General features: G+C 39.7%; 1 protein-coding gene and 2 non-coding genes across 5 annotated transcripts in view; all 3 read left to right on the plus strand.

The window, feature by feature from the left end:
• si:ch211-51h4.2 (uncharacterized) overlaps positions 1 to 12808 on the plus strand; it is a 67829-nt gene extending 55021 nt beyond the window's left edge. For 2 of the 3 annotated variants that reach the window (XM_018669800.1, XM_051077330.1), the window contains 6 exons: positions 3482 to 3524; positions 5722 to 5836; positions 6012 to 6114; positions 7632 to 7701; positions 7819 to 7922; positions 8737 to 12808. In XM_018669800.1, the coding sequence (XP_018525316.1) occupies positions 3482 to 3524; positions 5722 to 5836; positions 6012 to 6114; positions 7632 to 7701; positions 7819 to 7922; positions 8737 to 8947 (646 nt within the window). In that variant the 3' untranslated portion in view covers positions 8948 to 12808. Of the gene's footprint in view, positions 1 to 3481; positions 3525 to 5721; positions 5837 to 6011; positions 6218 to 7631; positions 7702 to 7818; positions 7923 to 8736 lie in introns of those variants that run through there. The other variant, XR_007814943.1, reaches the window with a different exon arrangement.
• Positions 12809 to 21125: 8317 nt separating this feature from the next.
• trnam-cau (transfer RNA methionine (anticodon CAU)) lies at positions 21126 to 21198 on the plus strand. The gene has a single exon. It is a non-coding gene; the product is annotated as a tRNA-Met (tRNA).
• A 605-nt stretch (positions 21199 to 21803) lies between these two features.
• Positions 21804 to 21874, plus strand: trnag-gcc (transfer RNA glycine (anticodon GCC)). The gene has a single exon. It is a non-coding gene; the product is annotated as a tRNA-Gly (tRNA).
• Positions 21875 to 22240: the final 366 nt, after the last annotated feature.

Genomic DNA, 22240 nt, shown 5'->3' on the forward strand with positions numbered 1-22240 from the left:
TTGCTCAGAGCCAGCTACAAAAGCTGTTCCCTGACTGTCTGAGGCTTATTAGCTTTGGCGATTTGAAACACCATAAATGATGCACACAGTGTTGTGTCTTTGCTGTTGCTTGTCCTCTTAATTAGTTTTCTCTCCCTGACCCCCCTGCTGTGACTCAGCATGTCACAACACAGAGTTTAAACACCACTGGCTGAGCAGCCGCTGCAGTACGGCAGCAGAGAAATGAAAGAGATGGAAAAGAATAACAGAGTGAGGCAGGTGCGAGTTATTGTTAATTCAGGCCCCGTCTGATTCGCTAACATTATCTTTTATTTAAAAAAATACAATAACAATCACTGTCACGGCCGTACACACACATTCACTCAGAGGTTTAAAGTGTAATACCTTGAGTTTAGTATACACTAAGAATAAAGATAAGAAAGACTTTTTGAATCTTTTTGCAAAAAATAAATCTGACAATCCTACTTTATACAAAGGGTGCAAACAGCCATCCAGTTATCTAAATCTTTTTGTCTCAGGATCAGCAGTTGATTGTCTTTTGTTATTTTTGTGATTATATATTATCTTGTTGTCTGAAAGAAGAACTCTAATATTCTTATGGTAACAAGTCAGTATTTGGATGTGGCCTAAATGATGTATTATATGAGAAGTATACACTCAGTTATCAGTGTATTAGCTGCTGCTAGGGAAGTAAAAAATTCAAACATTTTAAGTTATGCAGATCCTACAGTGATTAATAGGTGTTAAAACTGACCTCCAGCATGTCGCAGAGCACGGCCAACGTTATTTTTCTAGTCACAGTTAAGCCTCATTGTGCACCCTCTATCAAATGTAAGACCATTTAAGTTTTACCCATAAGAGCGGCGTGGACATTTATGGGCTCCAGGGAATGAATAGCCACAGACTTTTGTGATCCTCTGACTTTTTTGTAGCACCATGATTTGGTTGGCATGTATGAAAAGTCGTTTGAACATTTATTCCATATCCATAGGGGCGGCTGTGGCTCAGGGGGTACACTGGGTCGCCCACTAATCGGAAGGTCAGCAGTTCGATCCCTGGCTCCTCCTGGGCAAGATACTGAACCCCACATTGCCCCTGATGTTTGTAACATCGGTGTATGAATGTGCGTGTGAATGGGTGAATGAGATGCGTAGTGTAAAGATCTTTGAGTGGTCGATAGGACTAGAAAAGCACTATATAAGTACAGTATACAGTATACAAGTCCATTTACCATCCATCCATTTACCATCCTTGATAACAGACATTAGTTTCCTCCACTGGTTTGGTCTCTGTCAGCACTAGTTGGACATTTAGTCTATGATATATGCTGTTTATCACAGTGAGGATCCCATTAAAAACAGGCTGATCTAATTGTGTTTGATCCCATACAAAAGTTGGTTGAGTGAGTAGTAGTAGTAGTAGCTGTTGTTTGAAATTGCAAATTCAAAGCATGTAATGACCTGTAAATATATTATTAAGACTGCTCCCCAACCTTTCCTGGTGTTTTCACATGATTTTGAATAACTACTCCATACATTTGTCATAATTTCTAAGATGAGATAATGTATGTTCCTTAAATAATTCCTTAAATTCTTTCTTTTACTTCTTCCTCTTCTTTCACTTCTTCTAACCTGCTGTTTCAGTAAAGCTCTTGGTTGTGTTAGTTTGGCTGCAAAGAAGAGCAGAAGAAACAACTAATGAAACCTACAGCACATTACAGCAGCAGACAAATGGCCAAAATTAGAGTTAAAATGGAAACACTGATTCATAGTTTTAGCCCTGGCCTGCCATATGTTTTATTACCATTTGTGCCTCCTTTAATATTTAGGACAATATTTTCCCCCACTGTAGTATTCTTGTATCTCCCCAGGAGATCCCTCTGCAGGCTGGGAGCTGGCCAGCCACCAGAGAGAGAGAGAGAGAGAGAGAGAGAGAGAGCCAGGCTCTATTTGAAGAACTCTTAATGAAGATTAATTCACATAGAGGGCAGCCTTTTATAGATGATGATCAGTAGTGTTAGTAGTAAACAAATCTTTAACAGTGTGTGAAACAGTTCTATCACAAAGCTACAGCAACTTCAGAAAGTATTCACGCCCTTCACTTTTTTTCACCGTGTTGTAGATTTCATTTTAAATTGTTAACACTGCCATAATGAAAACATGATGATAAGAAAAAACACTGTTAGAGCCAGGTTTGCCATTTTAACATTTAGAGAAAATACTGCAGGTTTGGGTTTGTGTACCTATGTACAGTTTCGTGATACTGTTGTTTCCCTGTAACTCAGGATGACAGCTCTAACTCACTGTAAATAATGCCAAAATCTAACTGCACTTTTGTAATGGTTTAACAAGCTCTTGTTTGCTCCCTCTCTGCGCCTCCCCTGGGGGGATCCCTGTCATATTATGTAATGTGATGTTCAAGGGCTTTAAAAGCTCAGTTGGACCTCCGTAGCCCCTTTGCCACAGCCTTTTCAAGACGGGAATATTGCACCCGTATTTTGTTTTGCCATTGTGTATAAAAGGTACAGAGGCGGAGTGGGGGCCTTATGGCTCCACCTTTAATCCGGCAGCAGAGGTAGTCATGGAGCTGAATCAACGCTTGTGTAAAAGGAAGAATCTGTACAGCAGAGCAGATGCTGACCAATGCCGAGGCTGATGTGTTAGACGTCATGCCTCTGATTCCACAATACCAGCATGCTGTATAAAATCACACACTGGGATGGCATTAAGCCGACATGTACTGCCAATGTTGCACAGTCTTTCAACCCTCAGTGGGTGGAGGCAGCAAATGAACAATGAAATAGTCACATATACTACTCAGCATTTCACTGTCAGGAGAAGCAGCATCAGTTGATGTTATCCAACTTTATTTTTGTGACTGTGTTTTAAACCATGTCTGGAGTTTGTTCAGAATGCTGTCTCACTCTTGTTGTTGTTTGGCTTTTTCTGAAAAAATAAAAGTTCACCATCTTTAAAGGAAATAGAGAATACAGATATCTGGGATAACAAGGAGGAAATCTTCCATTACTAACTTGTTCTGGCTTTAAGCAGACAGCAGAGATAGTCAAAGAGCCTAACTGACATCTGTGTAAAGACAGACAGTGATTGATGGCACTGCTGCTGTGTTCACACCTCACGCCTCTGATTCGGCAATGCTGGCACTGCTGTCTAAAACCACACACTGGCATTCTGCTGCCTTTGGTTCAGTGTAACCAAGCAAATGCAGCGTAATCAATTATCTTCTTAACTGTGATATAGTGCAATCTCTTTGAAGAGTCTGTTGTCAGGTTGGTGCAGGTGAAGTTGTATTACAGCTGTGAACATCAGGTTCCACCTGGGTAAAGATTTGCTCCATGACACATTAACAGTAGTGGCCACAGGAGGAAAGCCCACTTTACGTGCACTTAAGTCATCACCTGACAGCTTTGAAGCATCTTCAGATAAAGTAACTTTACTCCTGTATGTGATTGTTGTCCCCTCAGGTCTGAGAAAGCAGGAGAGATTGCAACCATTCCACTGACAAAGGTAAGACTCCACACTCCCTTTGTGTGTTTATACAGCTCAGAAGTACACAGAATTTACATAATGCCTGTCAGCTCAGTTTCCCTCCAGTTAGGCTTTTAACCTCTGTAATTCACACCTTGATGTCACATGAATACCAAGGAATTCCCCCACAGTCAGTGGAGCTACTGAAGCCTCCACAGCAAAAATGCATGAATGACCTATCACCTGAATGACAGTGAAAAAGGTGCTCTGGTGTTTCAATTTCACCATGGACATACAGAACTGCGGTGGGTAGGAGCATATAAATCATTGTTTTTAAATACTGTCTGTGTAGGTTCTCAGTCATCCAGGTCATGGCAAGCTTAAGTCCATAAGTTTTCTTTTTTTTGTTAAATGCTATTTACTTCCTGAACTGTTCAAAATTCAAAACAATTTTTGTTTATTGAATCAATGATATGAATCAGCCTTGTAAAGACACCACGTGGCTGTCCTTGTCTGGCACCTCAGGAGCTGTGCTCTGTACAAGACAGCAGGTTCCGAGGGAGGTGATGCTGAAGTCTGTGTTACACGGGACTGACTTCTCATGTCTAATGTGAAGTTTGGGTTACATAAATGATAAATAATTATGTATAAAAATCCTGTTATATATCATTTCAGTTTCATTTCAAACACATGTAACAACAGAATAAATGAGGTCATTAGACACTAATAGTGACTCATTATAATAGGGGTCATCATTGTGGTGAGTTGTGAAGAGTCACAGACTCCTTGAAAAATCACAGTACAGATGCTGTGCCACTGTGTATATACCATAATACCTGCTGGTCATAGTACAGCCAGGCTGCATATGGCACTACTGTAATATCTATAGTATGTACTAACTGAATAAATAGCCATTGTGCAGTATACAGTATATATGGCACTGTATGTGCAGTACATGTAGGACCAGATGATAGTTGTGGTGAAATCAGCTGTAGCAAGATGTGATCAGGATGTGTTCAGATTCAATTACACATAAAACAGTGCCTCAGCCAACAACTCCACCAGCTAACAAGTTACTGGGATGCTAAATGGAAACAAGCAGCAATTAGCTGTAGTGGCTGGCTAGGCCTGGCTGACAAACTAATTGGTAGTCGGAGATCACACAGTGGTGCTGGCCTGGCCTGATCTCGCTCAGGGCAAGAAATTTTAATGTGAAAATCCACTCATCTTATCAGCTAACACAAAAATGGGACTTGGGGCCACACAGATGCTTCAGAAATTCACTCTCAAAATCTCTAGTACAGTTAGTGACGGAACCTAAGTTAATTGTGTCTGTCATGAAATTAAACTTTAAACAAATGGACAGCCAAGAGTCAGCGAGTTTTCATTCCAACTAAAGAGGCGATTTCACTAATGAGCACAAAAGGGGGTTAATAAGTGAAAAGCTTCTTTGGTCAGAACAATAACCTGCCTAATGCGAGATGATTCACTCAGGTCCACTCAGCTACAGTGGCAGTGTCATTTTAGCACACAAATGTTTTTTACAGTGAATGTTTATATACTTAATTATCATAACAGCAAAATATGGTTGAAATGTATTCCTCACATGAATTTAAACACACCCTTTCTGATGGAACACACTTCAAAACCTAAAAGAGTTGAAAGATTTTTGTGCTTAAAGGTGCAATATGTAGGATTTGTTGGTTTCTGTTTGTTAACACACCATTCAAAGTTGGCCCCTCCTCCTGGCTCAATGAACGAGTGAGAGCAGCTGTAGAGAGCTGAGGAAGAGATGGAGCAGTGTTAGTGAGAACAAACCAATGGATGAGAGAAATAAAACAGATTATTTCACAATGATTACATTCTGGATTACCTACACGCAATCTTGTGGGAAGGTGTCACACTGCTGCTCTGCCCCGCCCTTGGTCAAACAGACAGCTCTTTATACAGCCACAGCAACAGTGAGCAAGGAGAGAGACAGCAATGCAACCTGGTCGCTACATTTGTATAGTCCCTCAGTCCCTGCGCACTGGTATTGGCTGGGGGCTACACAGCCACCCCCTAAAGATTGCAGCCCAGAAACATCCTGAACACAGCAAAATAAGAAAACACATGCAGAGGGCGTTTTTAGGAAAATCCTGCATACTATACCTTTAAGTATAATGCCTCCCATTTTTTTGTGACCTCATTTTCAACATCCATCATTGTCCATAACCCTCCCTACCAACCCATGCAGATTATTAATGAACGTCACAGTGCATACTCCTGGGTGGCTGAGCTGATCCAGGTGTTTATAGCCATCAGTGTCACTGTGTCCTTCTTGGTGATGGGATCTGCCATGAAACACACTAGTAAGTTTACTCTGTTGCCATGAAAGTACACTTGTTGCACACAGACAATTAGAATGAAAAGAAAACTACAGTAGAAGTACTACTACACCTAAAGTTACTGCTAATGTTTCCCTTAATTAGATGACTGTAAATGTTTTACGTGGTGTTTTGCATTGACTGGTTGCGTGTCTTTCAGTTGATGGTCTGGTGAGCTCATTGTGGAGCAGGAAACTGGAGTGGCTGTCTAAAGCCTGGGAGCGAAATTTGCCGAATAAACAGCACATCTGCTCAGCAAGAAGGTTGGTTGTGACAATGGAGTGAAACCAAAGATACAATGGTTAAACTGTCAGGACATTTGAGGGACCTTGCACCTGGCAATCCTAAGGATCTGATCACATGGGTGTAAGTTCAGTGTGTCACGTTATTTTGGTGTACATTTTTAACACCAGCAACTTATTTAGCCTTTCTTAAGAACATTTTTATGCAGCAACGGGAAGCCACACTCCCACACAGGTGTTGTCAGTTATTCTGGATGGATTAGATTGAAGTTGGTCAGAGCTTTGCTGGAAATTATGTGATATCAGCTACCGAGCCATAAGAATAACAGTGTAAGGGTAAGGTTGTGCTACCACATTGGAAAATGCCTACATCAAGTGTAACTAACTTAAAGTGTAACTACATCAGTCTTTGGTGTAACCTCTACAGGGTGTGTTATCTGAGATAATGGTAGCGGACATTATGCTGAAATTAGCTGTTGTTCCCCTGACCTTTACATTTATCTAATACCTGATCAATGTAGCCATTGAATGACTAGTATATGGGTGAAAGAGTGGCATGAAGGAGAGCCTGTGAATGTTATGGACAGTCGTTAGGTACTTTGTTTAAACACTTTGTTTCAACTAAACTCCCTGTTTTATTTCTGTTCTGGTGTTTTTTGTAACATTTACCAAACAGCATCAGGTGCAGCACTGAAAGCCAGCCCTACTTCTGGACTGGAGCAGCTCTGGCTGTGACCAAGACAAATTACAATCAGATCTGTGATCTAATGAAGACTCACTAAGTGTAATATAAATTGCATCTGGATTTTATCTGCACATGAGGCACTTGACAAGTGTTAATGGGGTCTACATTATTTCTCTTTTCCCCATTACCACATGATTGCTCACTTCAAAGACAATATGACAGTACATGTCTCCACCAGCCTGATCAATGTCTGAGGTTTTTTCATGTAATTCAAAGTGTCATTTTCCACTCTGTACATGTAATCTATGTGTCATGAGATGAGACCAAACTGTCACAACAATGTTGTGAAAATATCTGTAAAACCTGGCATTTATGACGTCTGTAGCTTTTAAGGGTGAAAGAACAGCCAAAAAAGTTAATGTATCAAAATCCAAAAGTTTGATCTTAAAAGTACTCCCAACACTTCCAGAGCCATCATTCTAACTACCAGCAGTCATTGTACAAATGATGGCATGCTGCAGTCCAAGTTATTACTTATTTGAAAAATGTTACTGTCTTGTCATAATTTTGCTTTAAAGCAAACATAAAAAGTGTATTACACTATTGAGGAAATTTGCTTCAGGCACAAAAGTTTCACTGCTCTTGCACCATTTTCCCCCAAAATCCAGCTGAAGCTATCACACAGGCTGTTTACTGTCTGGTTTATTATTTAATCTGCAGTATGTTTTCAGTCTCCTTTCACATAAATGAAGGAGAGGAGGATCTGTGAGTGTTACATAATTTATCTGAATCAGTTCTCAGATGTTAATGTTGACTAATTAAGCTGATTATATGCTCTTCCTTTTTCTTCCAGCATAGCTAAAGGACTCATGTCACTGCTTGGATTTGGTGTCATCTTCATCGTGTCAGTCTGTGATCCCAGGGTAAATAACACACACACACACACACACACGCGCAATAACGCTAATAAGCGCAGAATATTATATTGATGATAATGAACATCTCAGCTGGAATTCATCAGTGTTTTCTGTCCTCTTCAGGGTTTTGTTGTCATGTTGGACAAAGTTGTGTCGTTCTCTCTCAACACTGAAGTGGGACTGTTTGTCTTCATCATGCTGAGAGAATCCAGAGAGGATAGATTCCAGTGAGTATCTTTTTTTTCTAAATGCATATATATATATACATTACATTGCATATACATTAATGAAAGTGGAGCCAGTGAGTAACATATCAGTAAGCTTAAAACCTTTTTGTCTGCTACTTTTATTAGTGCTGTTACCTCTGATCATCTGCTCTCCTCATTAACCCATGAAGTAATCTCACTTTGATACAGCACACAGTTTTACTCTGTGTTCTGTATATACAGCACATATATTCATTTCTTGTGTTTCTGTGCTTTGCTGGCTTTATATTAAGCCTCTATATACTATACTCAGCTATCATGTGAAAACCCTTCATTTCAGCCCATCTCATGATTTGCATTATTATTAATTTTGTTACAGTCTAGATTTGATGATGCAATCTATAATTCAGAGTCTGAAATAATGGTCATTTAGAACTGAATATAAAGATGCCATATATGGTATATTATGTATATTTTTATTTAAAAAAATAAAGATACCAATGATGATATGTTCATTTCACAAACTACAAGGTTAATTTCAGGGAACATATAAGGAAAGTATGTAAATATTATTAAGTTGTGATTGGGCTCCTGGACACACAGCTTTCCTCCACTGCACCGATCCCTTATAGAGACAGTTTGCATGGTGTGGTTTCAAAACATTGGGGTCTCCATTAGAATTCATATAAAGTTCTGTCTGTTTGAATGTTTGGCAGCACCGATATATTAATTATTTAATTATTAGTTTGCAGTACCTTAAGACTGATGGCAGCCAGACTTGGAATGAAATACCTCTCTCTCCTTTCTCTCTCTCTCTGTCTCCTTGTCCTTCCAGACACCTTGCGGTTCCTCTGCCAGTGGGTGACTGTGTCTTCAGCCTCAGTTGGCTGCTCCCCACCTACTTCCTGTTTGCTGTAACTTACGATATCCTGCAGACCCTGGCTGATGTGGCACACTACCTGCATTTCTACAGCCACAGTCAGGAACCACACTACCAGAATCTGACTGGGAGCTTAACAGCAGCAAACCTCTCTGTGCTGCTCTGATCCTCAAACAGCCACATAAGAGATGGACCAGAATGAATTTAAATTGCCAAAAATCTGAAGCTTTGCAAAGAGCTTTTATCTCGTATTCATACTTAACAAGCTCTTGATACAATCTGAGAACTTTAGAGATAAGCATTGTTTTTTTGCACTGCACTTTCCCATGATGAGTTATCAATCTAACAGTGTGGCAAGTGGTGCTACTCCTGTATGGGGTTCTCCATCCCTATTCATGTTCTACACATTTGTTTTTTAAAATTCCCAAAAAACTGGAAACATTGTTGTTTGCAAATTTTCCTACAAGACACCTGGAGCCAGATGTATAAACGAGGTGTATACACAAAAAACACATACATACATCATTTCCCACACACAAGCTGGTAAATATGAAACAAAATGTGTGTGCAGTTCCAGGGACAAACAGACAAGAGCCAGTCACATTCATTTTGATTCCCACATAATCTGAAGCACAGACTTGTTTACTACGACGCCTCCGGTGCAGATACAGGTAATTAAATACCTATCTGTGAGAGCATCCTTCCATCCATCCATTCATCCATCCATTATCTGCCACTTATCTGGAGCTGGGCCGTGGTGGCAGCAGGTTAATCAAGGGAGTCCAGATCCCTCTGCCCAGCAACATTTTTAAATTCTGCCAGGGGGACCCCAAGGCAGTCCAAGGCCAGATGAGATATATATAGTCTCTCCAGCATGGTCTCCTACCAGATGGAGATGCCCAGAAAACTTCCAAGAAGCAACCTGATCAGGTACTCAACCCACCTCAACTGGCTCCTGTTGACACAAAGGAGCAACAGCTCTACTCTGAGCTCCCTCAGAATGTCTGACCTCTTTACCTTAAGGGTAACCCCAGCCCCCATCTGGAGAGAACTGACTGGTAAATTGTAGGGGTGTGGCGAGATCTCGTGCCACAAGATCTCACAATATTAAAACATGACGATATTTCTTGTCAAGGGGAAAAGCCGCCGCGTGCTGCAACTAGCGTGACTGACTGAAATTAGCATAAAAGATGCACCTACCACTTTTAAATCGTTTGTGTGGCAGCATTTTGGGTACTGGGTAAAATAAATATACTGCAACAGAGTGAAAGACAAGACACAAACAATATGTAAGCACTGAAAATAGTGCCGTCCACCCTGGCAAAGACACCTATTCTTGAAAAAGAACATGACCATATCCTAGGCTGGGCTGCCTAGCTGTAACTATCTCTTAGCTCTGCATCATGCTTGAAGAAACATTTGGTCATTCTCTGTTTACACTATTAAGTTGTACTTTCACTATGGTGAGCACTTTACACCTAAAAGATAAGACGAAGAAAAATGCATTCCTTTCATATTCATTTTTTTATTTGTTTTTATTTTTTCTGTTCCATTTGTGGAGAGTTCAGTTAGAATGTCACACACAGCTTCAGTTACAAGTTAGAAACTCATACATAGACATTTCACAATGCACCTGCACTGTTTAGCATTTCGTGACTTTCTGTCAAATACATTTTTCATCATTGAGATTTTCTTAAAAATTGTGTTTAAATCTCATCTCGTTATCCTGAACCCAGTACTGTGTATTGTCTCATCTCGTCACACCCCTAGTAAATTCAAAGCTTTGTCTTCCTTCAGCTCCTCTGCAAAACTGTCTGGTACATTGTCTGCATTACTGCTGACGCTGCACCAGTCCGCCCGTCAATGTCACGCTCCATTTACTGGCGCTCATGAACAAAACCCCAAGGTACCTAAACTGCCTCACTTAAGACAACTCGCTCAAGTGTAAGCAAAGACAGCCCAACAATGTCCAAAACCTTTCAGCATCTCAGGGCAGATCTCATTCATACCTGGTGCCTTGCCGCTGTAGGAGCTTGTTGAGTATCTCAGTGACCTCTGCCAGAGATGTGAGTGAGGCCTCTCCTGAGTTTAGGTTGTAGTACTAAACCTACAGTATGCTTGAACATGGTGCTTGTAATGGCCAATCCACATAAGTCCAATAACAAAGCACGACATGGGTTCAGATCAGGCAGGCTGTTCCTCCCAGGCATCCTGCTCAAGGTTTCTTCCTCATTGCTCACAACTTGGTGGCAACTCTCTTATTTTCTTCAACTCGAGCAGCACTTAGCTAGGATCAAGCACAGTAATCAGTATACAGTCAAGTATCAGCACACCCACCAGGGCGGTGGCCTCATGTAATTTTTTCAGGTTTGCGAGCACCCCAGGTCTGGCTCTAGGAAGGGGCCCTGGTGTGGGCTAGGTGGCACATTCCAGAAAAACACATCCATCAGGGTTGTATGAATGGCTCTTAGACTGGATCCTCCCCTGGGACCAATTTGCCTTGCAGATGCTACTAGGGGCTGTTGCCCCTAATAACACAGCTTTCCAGATCACAGGGACATAAAGACCCTTCCACCACGTTGAGGTGGCAATTCTCAGAGGAGATACACGAGCATGAAGTTTAAAAATGACTCAGACTGATAAATCACAACCATGTTTTATCAGTCTGACAGAATGCATGTATTTCAGACTTTGTGCATGCAGAGAGTTTATGCATCTGGTCCCTGGTGTTGTATAACTGTAACTATAATTCTATATTTACACATACACACACACACACATACATATTAATGAAATACTAAATACTATGTAAAATACTGTAAGCTGAGCAACTACCAATGCACCAAGCAGAGTATAAAAATGTTTAAATATAAATTGTACATTATAAGGTTTACTTTAGCTCTATTATCATGGAATTAGTAGATTTTACAGCTAATTACTATTTGAACACATTGTCAAGTTTAATAATGGTTCAGCTGCTAGCCCAAATCCAGTATTTGTTATATCCAGAATGTTTTCAGAAAGTCTGGGCAGAAAAAAGGAAAAGAAAGAAAAAAAAAAAAAGAAACCTATATCAAATGCAATTTTTACAAACTAGATCCAAAACACATTTGAAGGCAGTTTGAAACTGATTCCAATCAGATCTCTACGGATGCGCTCAGTGGAGGTGTGGAGAGTTAGGGTGCAGGCATAATTGCAGATTGTAATTGTTCTCCACACTGAATCAGAATGGATGTGAAAAAAAGTTTAACTCTGGGTTCCCATTGGTTTGTTTGCAAGTTCATGTGTACTTTCACAAATCCAGTATGTTGGCTGGTTTAGGTATGATTTTTCTCCATTTCTCCTCCAAACACACAAATAAGCCTTCAAGTTAGAAGAGGACATAGCCTATAATAGCCTATAGTTATTTTTATAATGACATATTGTTTTTTTGGGAAAATTGTATTGTTTCATCATGTCCAAATATTGCCAGACTCAGTGTCTGTCTCCAGCCCAGAAGTAGGGAATGTCTCTGGTGAATCACAGTGCATGTGTTGGATGCTGCTTCTCTCTGTTATGATGGATTTAACAGGGAATTTCAACATTTAGTCTCATTAATTCTATTTTTTGTTTCATCTGCTGTAGTTTTATATAACCCATTATATAAAAATGATATAGCTGTGGATTTTTGATACACAGTCCAATTACTCTACAGTATATACTCATATCCTGAGAGACAATAGTATACTACTGTATGGTTTCAATTAGGCACAATTCCAAATGGCTGCAACATCATTTCAAGTGTCAATGTGAAATGCAAAAAAATGTCCCCTTTCTCCCACTTTAAAAATACCTGCTTTGAAAACATGCAGAGAGTGAAGCATGGCTTTTTAATTTCATTGTAGTCTGCTGTGCACCACAGAAAGCACCAGCATTAGGACGTTAACATGACGCTCTTTGATCATCAATGTTTTATTGGTTTATTAAAGCCATTCAAGAAAATTAGATATTGTGTTTTGACATTAATAAAACAAGGTTTCATGACTGACATGAGTACTCTTACTCTATGGTGTCATTTTAGCACAGATACTACACAGCATTTCTACACACACAAATAAAAAGTCAAAACTCTTATCAAAATATATTTTATTCTGGACTTTTATTTCAGATACTTGGCTTAAATGATAACAGATTGATGTAAAAATAAATAAAAAGAATACCACAATCAAAAGCTTTGATAGCCAATGGAGCAATGCTGTCGGGCTGGCATGATGTTCTGTTGTGACGAGATAGAGCCACAAAGACATGAACACCTGTATGGTTTTTTGGATTTTTTTAACCATTGGCCATCTCTTCCTCCACTCGTTCTCCTCACACCATAACTCCATCTCTGGCTGTTATTTCTCCTGACTCTGGTCTGTTCCTGGTCTCTTGGATGCTGAGCAGGCTGTTTTCTATCATGTGCATACGAATATACATTTTCAACCGCTTCAGTTTCAAAACTCACATTCTGATCCATATTTATTCATGTTAAACTTGCTCTAACGTGGTCAGACTCCCCTATGTTACATCATTTCTGGTTTGTTGGTTTTTGATGCGGAAGAAAAATTATCTCGCAAAAACGGCTCCAGAAGTCACTGTAGTGTATATACACGTTTTTTTTTTTCTAGTTTCTGCATCTTTTCCCCACACATTGAGTCACTGTGGTCTCCAACCTGCAAGTTGCTCTTTAATGTTCCTTTCTTTACCTCTCCACACTTCCCCTTTAACCATCCACCTCTCCTGTACTTCACCATTCTTCTTCCTTCCTCCACCTCTCCTATTTTTCATCTACTTTTCTTCACATCCCCACCCTTCCTATCCCACACACACACACACACACACACACACCCTTCATGGGCAGCACGGTGGCTGTGATTGGCACTGTGGCCCCACAGAAAGAAGATGCATCTTCTCGATGTGTTGATTCTTCTTTCTGTGTGGAGTTTACATGTTCTCCTAGTGCTTGCGTGGGCTTTCTCCCACAATACAAAAACATGAAACGTAGGTGAATTCAATTCAAATAAAGCACTTGAAAATAAAATCAGCATGTTTGTCCTTGTGTCTGAATATACAGCCAGTTAAACCACACCTTTGGTGATTGTGCTTGTAGGTTTTTGGAAAATAACTTCATATTATTAACACAAAAACTGAAAATAGGATATAGTTAGCACTTTAAATCAGTCCTGGACAAAAAGCAAACAACATTTTTTAAATGTATGGGAGTTATTACCAGTGCCTCGCCTAACTCACTAAGAAAGAGTCCTCTCCTCTGGAGTTTTCCACGGTGCCAACTTGTGTTTGATGCCATCTAGATCACAAAAACATCATAAACATCTGTACGTTCTAAAATTGATCAGCAGCTTGTTTTACCCTGTTGTAACAATCCAATATGATTGTCAGCTTTTCTTTGGAGTATTTAAGTAGATATACTCAGCTCCACCTCAACCAGATCACCATCTGACAATCTAGTAATGTGACATAATGTGTAATAATATATCAGTCACAGGGGCATGTGTCATGATTATGTCCTGGCAGTTCCACACTTCCTGATGGTGTACAACAGGTTTGTGTATGATGTGTTTTCACACACAGTCACTTTCATTGTCTTTGATGCAGATTGGGAAACTGGTGTCAGAAATTTCAGAGATAGTGTCTCTCAGGTGATCGTGTATGCAGACAAAAAACAACATAGGCTGAGTGAGCACAGTGATGAACAGCAGAAGAAATATCTGAACTATTTCATTCAGGATATTTGATATCTTTACCACTTGCATAATCAGTATTTTTGTTAATTTTCTCAAATGACAAGATTGTTCTGTACAGTAATATGTAAGTACATGAAGCATGATCTTAAAATGCTTTGCTCAGTATTATAGGTAGAAAAGTTTTCTTATGTAACTAAACAGGAAACTGATGATCAAGACCTCACTTTAGAATAGGAAACATATGAGTTACAGAGATTTCATTTAGGCTTAACTGGACATTATTAACACTTGCAGTTTTGTCTTCTGTTGTGTAAGAACAAACCATATTTATCAAGTATTAATAAGGGAGAATTACTGCTACTAGTAACTTATAAAGGTCCATACAGAGCAAAGCATATTAAGATCATAATTCATGTACAACAACTTCCTTACTTACAATAAATAAGCAGTAATTAGGAGTTTATTGAGGGAAAACTCTAAGTCACTAGTCTAGTAGCTGTAGAATATGACCATACAGAGTAAGGGATTAATAAGTGCTTAATAATGACTAATAAAGAGCCAATATGCATGCTGATAAGTAACTAGTTAATGGTGAATAAGTGTAACCTGATAGTGTTTTAAATTTTAGTTTTATTCAATTTGCTTTAAGTATTTTATATTTGACATTTGGCTACTTCATATATTTTACATCTGGTTTGCTCCAACTGGGTTATAAACAGCATACCTGCAGTGTTGGTATTCCTCCACATTATGACCCATACCTGGTAATACATTCAAAAATTCAAATATTGCTTTCATGTTTAGTCTGTTTTTGTGTTGGATTCTGAACAGCAACCTTGTACCAGGGACAAGTCAGTAAGATTCAACCAGAAAAAAATTAATAAAAATGACAATTCCCTATGGCTGCACTTACACAGGCATGAGACTGTAGGTTTGAGCATTTTTGTGATGTGTGAAGATGGAAACAGAGATGTGACTCTATGTAGACACTCTATGAGACACCCTGTGTCAGAGATGTGGGTGATTGTGTGTTTAAAAGAGTAAAAAATAAAACATCACCAGATTGACATTTCAGTTACATCAGTCTTGGAGGCAGAGCTGCTCTGGAGTATTAATTAAGTCAATGTTTGAATCAAATTTTCAACAGATCAGAGGCAAGAAGTTTCCCAAAGTGGAAAATGCTAAGCAAACTGGGTAAATTGAATGTTCAACACAAAACCTTAGTAAAAAAAAAAAAATACAAGAAAGATATTTCTGGACTTTTTTCTCATCCATTCATGACACAGCAATTAAGAGATTGAAAAGAAACAGACAACCTCATTACTTTGGACAGATATGTCTACAGTGAAGTAGGAGTGTCAATCAGAAGTTTCATCAGCATACACTATTATAAGTGGGCAACAAGTGTTCGCTGACATCACAAAGTCTGCTACATTATGATTTCAATTCAATTCAGTTCAGGAGCCAGAGATTGGTATATAGCTTATGCCAGCTAACATGACCTTAGCTCTGTGTCTGTGTGTGTGTGTGTGTGTGTGTGTGTGTGTGTGCATGCAGCAAATGAAGAGAGTGCTGGCAGCACTCTAGGTCATGCATAATGTTCTTCATTTCGTCTGCCTCTGCAGCAGAGAGAATAAACTTCGCCACAAGCAGCCTGTTGTCATTGTAATTGCAACTGCTGTTTGTTTGCAGACTCTTGGAATAATTATCGTGTCACAACTTGAGGTTAGGAGGCAGGAGTAAGACTCAAACACAGACACAAACCAGGCTCAGACAGTTCTGTGATTTTAATGATAATCAAAAACAACAAAGGAGCTAGATTCAATACTCTGACAAGGAAGGAGGAGGGGACCATATATATACACACACACACACACACACACAGGGATAATTACTAATGAGACACAGGTGGTGCCGAAAAAAGGAGGGAAACTGAACAAAGACAGGAAGTAAAGATCCCATAGACAAAACAGGACAAGACACTACAAAATAAAACAGGAAGTACAAGCCCAACAAACACGAGGGGAAAAGAATACCAAAATAAAACTAAGAAACCAGAAGTACACTACAAACACAAGTAATACCCTCAAAACTAAAACCAGTAAATCAAAGTCACTACAGGGGGTTATGACATTTCACTATCCCATGCTGGGCTTCTTTGCAGTGCAGCTAAGCTCACATAGAGTCGCAATAATCAAATCTCACTCTGAAGTCCAGTAACTGCTGAAAGACCTGCCCACATCATCACCAACAAACCTGTCACTGGAGTTATTTCATGGTTTAAGCTATGATCTCTAAAAGTCTTGGATGTATATTCATGCAATATTGATAGAAAGCATTTACTGAATCTCTATGAATGCTACACATACTCTGTGGATTGTCACATGTAATGGATAGAAACAATCAGGAAGCAAGCTGACTCAAGACTGTCATTATTTGTTGTTGTGTGTGGTCTCTCACATTTTCTAAATCAGATAATATTTTTTAAATCTCTTAGTGTGTGCCTGTCTTAAGTCCAGTATTCACTCTCTTTTCAGTTCTCCATAAACCTTGAGAAAAAAAATGTCTGACTGTTTAGCTGCTCTATCTATATCTATCTATATGTCTGCTGTCTATATGGTGCTGAGCAGACAACTATTTGCTTCTGGTAGTAGTTTTTTTTTCCAGTTTTAAACTTTAAATATTTACATTTGTATCTACTGTGATATGACAGTAAACTTTAATAATCCGATTATCATGATGTTTTCATTATGTTTTATAATGATGACACTCGGATATTTGGATCCTGATGAGACACGTCAGGGAGACGAGAACTACATTGACAGCTGATGTTGCTGATGTGTGGTCTGTCTTGGATCGGGTATAGTGGTGTGCAGAGTGAACTGTATATGACCTATTAGCCAGAGGAGGCTGAGGGGGAGGATCTCTGCTGTTTGTCTGCAGCACCTTTCTCCATCTTTCCATCACTTCTTTTCACACTCTCATTCACACCTACAGGCAATTTAGAGTCACCAATTAACCTGCATGTCTTTGGACTGTGGGAGGAAGCTGGAGAACCTGGAGAGAACACACACAGGCACAGGGAGAAACGGCTTGAATGTGGAACCTTCTTGCTGTGAGGCAACAGTGCCAACCACTGTACCACCATGCCAGCTTCTAAAACAAGCTGTTCTAATCCAAAGAGCCAAAGTAACATTTTAGGAGAAGCAGTGAAGGTGGATGTTTATAATGATGAGGAACTTGACCTCCTCCTCTGCCTCTGTGGCCTGTTTCACTAGGGCATCCTCTTTCTCAGCCCACAGCTTCTCCAGCTCTTCCTACCTCCCCTCCCAGCTCTTCTGCCTCTCAACAGGCTTGTTTATAAACTCTTCATCCACAGCACTGCATCTGTTGATGCTCTGCTTGAATTATTCTTTGAGGCCCAGTGTTGACAGGATCAGATTCTCATCTCTGATGGAGCTGATCACTTATTCGCTCTCCTCATCTCCTGCAACTGGGTCAGCTTCCTCTGGATCTCAGCTTGCACTTGCTGCAGGTCAGTGCTGTGCTGGGTGTCACTGTCCAAGGCTGCCTTCACCTCCTCATACTTCTTCACCCAGAGGTCTGTCTTCTGAATGCTAAGGTTCTCCTGTGGGGAAGACAGTTCCCTCTCTTTCCTCTCCCTCTTGGCGAGCTTTCTTTAAGTTCTCATCCAGAGCCGTGTATTTTGTCATGGCCTCACTTAGTTGGATTTCTTTGAGGACGAGCTGCGCTGAAATGAGGAGATGCTCCACAGTGTCACCTTGAAGGGACTCTCAGAGTGACGAGAGTCCCCTCTGGGTCTCCTGGATCGTCTCCTCCTTCCTCTTGATCAGATCCTGGTTCTTCTTTTCAGCCTCTAAAGCCTCTTGCAGCAGGTCTCTCTGCAGTGTCTCATCTACTAGGCTGGCAAGCTGCTGCTTCAGCGTTATGTTATGCTCCATGCTCCATGTTATGCTCCTCAGCTGAGAGGAATGTTTCCATTCTGCAGTCTCCCAGATGCCTGAAATACATTAACATACGAGTGTTTTACAAGAACTCAGTTCCTTTTGTTAACCTTTGTGTATACTTTTTTAAAAAAGTGACATTGAAGTTGTTAGAGGACAAAAATGCCAAGGTCAAAACCACTATAAATGTATTACATATTAATATTATTTTCTACTTTCACCAAGTTAATTTTTTTAACCAACATCAGTCCTGATCATAACTACCAAATATTCAATCATTTGCAGGATTTAAACCTTTTAAATGCCAGTTTCTTTACCTGATGATTTTTTAAAATTCATTATCCATACACATTCATGTATTGTCTTCAAAAATGATACCATGAGAACCACTTGGTGTTGGCTCATATTGATAAAAAATCAAAAATATAAAGGACAAAAATGTCCCCAAGGTTGCACAAGGGTTAAGTATATGTAGCCTCACTCTCCACAGTCATCTACCATATACACCAACCCCACCATCCACCTGTAGTTGAACAAGAAAATCTTACCCTTGGTCTCAGGGTGGTATTTTCTTTCCATGTTGGAGAAGGACATTGTTGTTGTTGTTTTAGGTGCTGTTGACAAGTTGTTTTCTTAATTTACTTGTAGTCCTTGACAGTTTTTTCGAACACTGCTCTTTCTAGACTGGATGTTGGTACCGACTGCGACTGTAAACACTGAGTGAGAGAAACTAAAGTTATTTTCTGATCAGTTACTATGACGATGGAGGCCCAGGTTCGATTCCTGTTCAATGCAGTAGACCTGCAGAGGTGTCTAGTTACAGGTACGGGTACATCTATGCAGACAGAATAATGAGACAGTGAAAGAAAAATAGCAAAACACACCCATGGAATAAATGTATCTTCTTTAAGAAGCTTTAACCCTATGAAACCATTTGTGTCATACTTGCTCCGCATGTTTCTGAGACCGCTAGCTTATCAACATGATCAGTACTTTCCTTTAAAACTTGTTGTATATGACCTGACACATGTATTCTGCCCCCTAGTGGATTATCATTCCACTGCAGGCAGTGGAAGAGCTGTTTTTCTGGCATTTTCAAAATGGCCGCTGTCATTAAATCATCCACACACTTTTGGCAGGAAAATCTGCTAATTTTCAAGAAGTTACAGTAAGAATAACGTTTATATTGTTACTCATTTTTAAAAATATATACTTTCTGTATTGAAACAATGCATAATTACTTAATAATTCATTCTTTATTTTAGTTAAATCGTGTTAAAAAGGTGTGTATCAAATTTGATACTGCAGGTATATAAGATGCTTTAACCCTGAACGGTCATGTCACATTTTTGTAATATAATCTAATAATCATGCCTACCACAATACAAACACACACTATTTTGATGACTTAACTAATCTAATTCAAATCATAATTGCTATGCTATATGGTCCAATTTGTTATGTCTGTATTTTTGATGTCAAAAAGAATAGAGGAAGAAGTGAGAAAAAGAAAGTACATTGAAAATTTCATCAACATGATAATGGTTGGCAATTCAAGTGACATGGAGCAGTTTTGGGAAGATGATAAGGAGGATGAGGAGGAATGGACTCCTCAGGCCATGCATGATGATGGAAGTTCAGATAGCAGTGATGTCCTCATCACACACTGTCATCAATGCGTGGAACCTCTACAGAAGAGACCAGAAGAAGCTAGAGCCCCAGATGAAACCCACGGCTCTGCAAAGGTTTTAGACCACTATCCCCTCCAGAGGCGACTCCAACACCACCCTGTAAAAGGCCAGCTGCAGTGTGCCTCTTGATGCAAGAGGGGATGGCACTGATCATTTCCAATATGGAAACCGACAGAGATGCAGCACTGCACCAGCATCACTTCTCACATGTCTACTGTGACAAGTGTAAGAAAAGTGACAAAGTGAAATTAAAAGGCTGTAAAAAGTTTTATGGAAAAAAAAACAGAGAGAAAAACTGAAATGTTCTATATTTTCAAAATGTTATGGGTAAAATTCGTTTTTGTATCTAAAATGAATGTTGTTGTAAGCAAAAAGTTGCAAAAAAATGCTCAATGTATCCAATGTGATACAAAAAAAATATCATAAACAAAATTATATGGAATTTTTTTTTTTTTTTTTTTTGATTTCGTTAAAAGGTTTAATAAACATCTCAGTTCCAAAACATTGATTTTTGGCTATTTGGCTATTTTTTTAAAAAGCCAGAAATTTTTCATAATAGACCAGCTATATCTTTGTATGGTGTGGGAACTGCAAAGCCTCACACAGGCAGTCAGTGCAGAGAGTAGTCAGGATGGCCGAGTAAAATCATCAACACTTCACTTCCTTCCATCCAGGATGCTGCATGAAAACGCTGCTTGACCAAGGTTAAACAATATCAAAAAAGACCCCATCCATCTTCATCATGGATTGTTCACCCTGCTGCCCTCTGGGAAAAGGTACCAGAGCATTCAGACCATTACAACCAGATTTCACAGCAGCTTCTTCCCCCATGCCATCAGACTGTTGAACTCTGAAATTACACACTCCAGTTTCATTCACTTGTGCACTGTGTACACAGTATGGTTTTTTGAATGACAACAAAGGCATTTTGAGTTTGAGCTTCAGAGGAAGGTTGATTGTGGGCCTCGTTGGCGCAGTAGGCAGCGCGTCAGTCTCATAATCTGAAGGTCGTGAGTTCGAGCCTCACACGGGGCAGATATTTAGTTACCAGTTCAGGTGCAACTGTGGTCAAAAACGTGCTGCATTATGCAGACAGAATAAAGTGAAAGTCTGGAGAAATACAGTGAAACCTGTGAATGGAATAAGTGGGCTTCCTGGCATGTGTAGCATTTTGTTATATGTACAGGTTTGGCTGGAATTAATGTGAAGTAGAGGTACATCTGATACAGCTGCACATGGTCAAAAACACTGTTTGCTATGTAGATGGAGTGATGGGAAAACAAGGAAACACCACCATGGAATAAGTGCATCTTCATTTAGCTGTCTTGTAGAGAAGAGAAAGCAAAAGCTCAAGAGTTTGAACAACCAGCTTTTTAGACATTTGTGGGCCTTGTTGTAGATGCCATGATCATGTGAGTGCTGGTGGCTCAGTGGTAAAATTTTCACTTGCCACACATGTGGGGGGGTATAGGTTTGTGATTCTCCCGTATGTCTTCTATCTTCATTCTCTGTTGGTATTAGATGTACAGATCTGTGGATGTACTGATGCATGCACAGTATTTTTTCCTTGCCTCATGTTGTCATGCTTCACCCCTTTAATGGGCCTCGTCAGTGTAGAGACTAAAAAAGTGGTCATGTCAGCATTGGTGGTTCAGTGGTAGAATTCTCGCCTGCCACGCGGGAGGCCCGGGTTCGATTCCCGGCCAATGCAATATGCTTTTCACTTTTCGGTTTTTGGCAAAACATACAGCGTGTCTGATGTATGACATGTTATGTAAGATTTACACAGTGTGGTTGTACATGTTCGAACATGCATCTAATGCCTACAGGAAATGCACTTAATAGGTGTATTACTTATGCATATCTGTGTCCCACATGACCGTAACGTCTACCACTGTGTCGACAGGACTCACAAACGTCTATAAACACGGCGCATTTGACCAGTTTACACAACTATTCATTAAAAAAGTCATGGTAAACATTTTTTATTCTCCTTTGGGTACTAAGGAGAAAAACTGGAAAATCCTGAGTCACAGGAACAGTGGTGAAGATGATTTTGTACCCGAATAAAAGAGAA

This window comes from Lates calcarifer, linkage group LG17, assembly GCF_001640805.2.
Source record: "Lates calcarifer isolate ASB-BC8 linkage group LG17, TLL_Latcal_v3, whole genome shotgun sequence".
Taxonomy (NCBI): domain Eukaryota; kingdom Metazoa; phylum Chordata; class Actinopteri; family Centropomidae; genus Lates; species Lates calcarifer.